The sequence below is a fragment of the Rhinopithecus bieti genome, unplaced genomic scaffold (genome assembly GCF_001698545.2).
Source record: "Rhinopithecus bieti isolate Rb0 unplaced genomic scaffold, ASM169854v2 scaffold_56550, whole genome shotgun sequence".
In the NCBI taxonomy this organism is placed as follows: Eukaryota; Metazoa; Chordata; class Mammalia; order Primates; family Cercopithecidae; genus Rhinopithecus; species Rhinopithecus bieti.
In genome coordinates, this window is record NW_016821820.1 from 250,713 (window position 1) to 255,547 (window position 4,835).

At 35.4% G+C, this 4,835-nt stretch overlaps 1 protein-coding gene across 1 annotated transcript in view; it reads right to left on the reverse strand.

Annotated features, from left to right (window-relative positions):
• NIPAL1 (NIPA like domain containing 1) overlaps positions 1–4,835 on the reverse strand; it is a 25,220-nt gene that overhangs the window by 6,389 nt on the left and 13,996 nt on the right. The window contains exon 3 of the mRNA XM_017860646.1: positions 1,589–1,645. Within this exon, the coding sequence (XP_017716135.1) occupies positions 1,589–1,645 (57 nt within the window). The remainder of the gene's footprint in view (positions 1–1,588; positions 1,646–4,835) is intronic.

Sequence of the window (4,835 nt, forward strand, 5' to 3'; positions counted from 1 at the left end):
AACCGGGGTAGTTTTCTTGGAATATTAAGGTTTCCTTGGATATTTTATATTATTTATATTTTTATCTTTATAAATAGCTTTCCAGGAAAACATTGACTTCATGATTAAAGTACTGTATGTATGTCACTTACTTAATCTCTAAGGTATGCTTTTCTCTCTTCAATACTGACATAAACTTTTTTACATGGTGAAAGCAAAATTGCAAATGTAGTCACATAATATTCTCCTTATAATTTCATTATAAAGTATGGGTAGTGTGGGGAGATGCAAGTAAAAGAGAAAAAGAGAATGATCCAAATACCTATCTGGAATCTTCCCAGATAGCCCTGGTCAATTTTTATTCAAATAAAGAAAGTGGATGTAAAAGTACCCTAAAAACTGAAGGGGTGACCGGGCACAGTGGCTCACGCCTGTAATCACAGCACTTTGGAAGGCCAAGGTGGGTGACCTGAGATTAGGAGTTCCAAGACCAGCCTGGCCAACATGGTGAGACCTCGTCTCTACTAAAAATACAAAAATTAGCTGGGTATGGTGATGTGCACCTGTAATCCTAGGTACTCGGGAGGCTGAGGCAGGAGAATCGCTTGAACCTGGGAGGTGGAGGCTGCAGTGAGCCAAGATCGTGCCATTGCACTCCAGCCTGGGCCACAGAGCAAGACTCCATCTCAAAAAAAAAAAAAAAAAAAAAAAAAACAAAATACAAAAAAACAAAACTACAATAAACAAAAACTAAAGGGGCTATACATATTTACATTATTTTCATTAATCACACTTTTAGACTACACCATTTATTAACGAAAAGGTACCCAGTTCCTTCCCATAACTGGATCTTGCAAATACTGAAATGTGTTGCTTGGTTTGGGGGAATTCAGGGGAAGCTTTAAGACTCCTGGCTACAGAGAGAATTTATGATGTCCTTTTTGAGGTGAGCTTCCGTTTTAGGATTTAAGAAATTTCACTTAGTGGGGAGACTGAAGTCAGCGAAAATGGCTGATGGAGATGAACACTGCCTTCTATTTGGATATCACATTAGCATTTAGAAAGTGTTTTCAGATCCTACAAAGTCTCGTTTAATCCTCACAGCAGGTCTGGGAGGAAGGAGAGTGCTGACACCCCTTATTTCTTCTCCATTTGTTCAGTACCAAGCAGCCACAGAAGCCTTTCACTTATCTGTGTTGTTGTCCTGGCAAGGAAACTGTACTCGTTCTTGAGAAAATATGCAGCTACAATAGTCACAGGTTCAAATTAGGAGGTGGGAAAACATGAAAGAAAAGTACTTTTCTCTATTGTTATGGTGAAGAAAACAGCACAAGTCTGTGGTTAAAATACAATATTTCAAAGGTCAACTTTTTCCCTTGCATTCCAAGACAGTACTGAGAGCACAGGCGGTGGGAAATAAGAGTAAAAATTAATTTATTCATATATAATAGTATATATAGGACAATATATTATACCAACACAAAAATTTTTAGACTTAAATTCCATCCTTGTTCCATTCTTGACAGGAAGATTAACCAATTTTGAAAAATTTCATATAACCTATTTACTATCTTACAAATAAACAGTATTCTCAGTATTAAAAACTTACTTGACAGCAATCCTACCCACCAGAGCCATTCCTTCAGGTAAGAATGTCCACCTTGTCCTAAAATACAAAAAATACAAATTAACAAAAATTGGGTTCTACACTGGAGGAAGGTTTGAAGAATTGACTTCTAGGAAGCGTACTGGATTATGGTTAGAAAAGTTGTCAGTAAACTAAAGTCTCTTAGCTTATTTACTTGGTCATTTCCAAAGCTCTTTTAAAGCTTTCTCCCCCATCAATTTACAATGATTTAACAAATCCCCTAATGGATTAATTGCATTTAGATTTTTTTCCATGTTTCTCTTATAAATATAATGCTCTCATGAACCTCCCTACACATACATCTTTGTAACACTGGATGATTATTTCTCCAGGATAAATTCCTAGAAGTGTAATTGTTGGGTAGGAGGAAATGCATTTTTTAAAGAAATTGCCCACCAGAAAAGTTATGTCAATTTTTTAAAAAACTTTGCAAATTTGATAGTCTTAAAATAGTATGTCATTTCAATCTGCATCTTTCTGTTTGCCACCCATTTTATTCTTTTATGAATCAGGAGTTCATTTTTGTTTTATTTTTCCTGATTTTTAAAATAGATTCAGGGGTACAAGTGTAGTTGTGTTACATCAATCTATTGTAAAGTCTGGCCTTTAGTGTATCTATTACCTGAATAGTGAACACTGAATCCAATAGGTAGTATTTCATCCCTCACCTGCTTCTACCCTTTTACCCTCCCACATTTTGGAATCTCTAATGTACATTATTCCACTTTGAATGTGCATGTGTACCCACGGTTTAGCTCCCACTTACAAGTGAGAACATGCAGCTTTTGATTTTCTGTTTCTGAGTCACTGCACTTAGGATAATGGCCTCCAGTTCTGTCCATGTTGCTGCAAAAGATATGGTTTCATTTCTCTAACAGCTAAGTAGTATTCTATGGTGTGTGTATATAAATAAGCCACATTTTCTTTATCCAGTCCTCTGTTGATGGGCACTTAGGTTGATTTCATGACTTTGCTGTTGTGAATAGCGGTGTGATAAACATTTGAGTGCAAGTGTCTTTTGATGAAATGATTTCTTTTCCTCAAGTAGTGGGACTGCTGGATTGAAGGGCAGTTCTATTTTTAGTTCTCTGAGAGATCGCCATATTGTTTTCCACAGTGGTTGTACTAATTTACATCCCCACCAACAGAGTATAAGCATTCCCTTTTCTCTGCATTCTTGCCAACATCTGTTGTTTTTTGACTTATTAATAATAGCCATTCTGACTGGTGTAAGATGGTATCTAATTGTGGTTTTAATTTGCATTTCTCTGGTGATTAGTGACACTGAGCATTTTTTCATATATTTGTTGGTCGCTTGCATGTCTTTTGAAAAACGTATGTTCATATCCTTTACCCACTTTTTTATGGGTTTGTTTTTTTCTTGTTGAGTTGACTGAGTTCCTTGTAGATTCTGGGTATTAGACCTTTGTCAGATGCTTAGTTTGCAAGTATTTTCTCCTATTCTGCAGGCTTTTTACCCTGTTGATTATTTTTCTTGCTCTGCAGAAGCTTTTACTTTACGTCACATTTATCTATTTTGTTTTGTTGCATTTCCTTTTGAGGACTTAGTCACAAATTCTTTGCCTAGGCCAATGTCCAGAAAAGTTTTTCCTAGGTTTTCTTCTAGGGCTTTTATAGTTTCAGGTTTTACATTTAAGTTTTTAATCCATCTTGAGTAGATTTTTGTATATGGTCAGATATAAGGTCCAGTTTTGTTCTTCTATATACGGTTCTACAATTTTCCTTGCACCATTTATTGACTAGGGCAGCCTTTCCCTAGCATATATTATTTTCAACTTCGTCAAAGATCAGTTGGTTGTAGGTATGCGGCTTTATTTCTGGGTTCTCTATTCTGTTCCACTGATCTATGTGTGTATTTTTATACCAGTACCATGCTGTTTTTGTTATGATAGCCTTATAGTATAATTTGAAGATACTGTGATACCTCCAGCTTTGTTCTTTTTGCTTAGGATTGCTTAAAACTTCCTGTATTATGTTTCTGTGTCACCTTTGTTTTTCCACAAATGATAAGTTTTTCTTAATTTGTAGGAAATTTTATTTAATCATCAGGTTCACCGTATTTATGTCAGTCAGATGTGTGGACACAAATACTTCATTTCAGCTATGGTTAAAATTAAAAACAGAAAACATAAATAGTAAATTACATTGGTACTAATGAGGACTGTAAAGGGAAGAAGATGGTTGACATAAGAGTTTTTGAGAGTTTGGATTAGTCAATGAGAGAATAACAAGCATCCGGTAGATGCACTCTGCTTATTTTCTACCTTGTCATGCTGAAATCAAGTTTCTGTTTCACCTACTGAAAAGGACAAAATGCTTTTAAGGTATTCAAAGGTTATATTCCTACTACTCTAATCTATGACTTTATGTCATTATATTTACTATAGAAAATGGAGTTTTCTTATGAATTTTAATATACTTAACCCTCTGCATTTGACCTAATTGATTTTGTTATAATTAAACAGGATATATATGCTATGAAGACTATTTTGCAAAGTAGTTAAGTGTGCTTGTTTAGGACTTTCTCCTTAAGAAATTGGCAAATAACTAACTTGGAATCATATTACAACCCTGGACCTGACTATTGTCTAGTTGGTATCTCTTTGGGTACTAGTGAAACAATATTTATTTATGTATGTTTATTGGTCATTACATTTGCAAATAACTAAGTTGTAATTATGTTACCACACTGAACCTATTGTCTAGTTGGTATCTCTTTGGGTACTAGTGAAACAATATTTACTTACGTATGTTTATTGGTCATTTGCATTTCTTATTTTGTTTGTTTCTTGTTTATATGCTATGTCTATTTTCTGTTAGGGTACTAACCTTTTTACTTATTGACTGCAGTCACTTTTTATATATTATGAAACTATACTTTGTCACATATTTCATCATATTTTCCCCAATACATCATTTACTTTTAGTTTCAGTTTTAAATTGTTTCCATATGGGATTTTTTTCTCAATCTATTTCTTCCTTTATATAAAATGTAGCACTCCCAGCACTTTGGGAGGCCGAGGCGGGTGGATCACGAGGTCGGGAGATCGAGACCATCTTGGCTAACACGGTGAAACCCTGTCTCTACTAAAAAATACAAAAAACTAGCTGGGCGAAGTGGCGGGCGCCTGTAGTCCCAGCTACTCGGGAGGCTGAGGCAGGAGAATGGCGTAAACCCGGGAGGCGG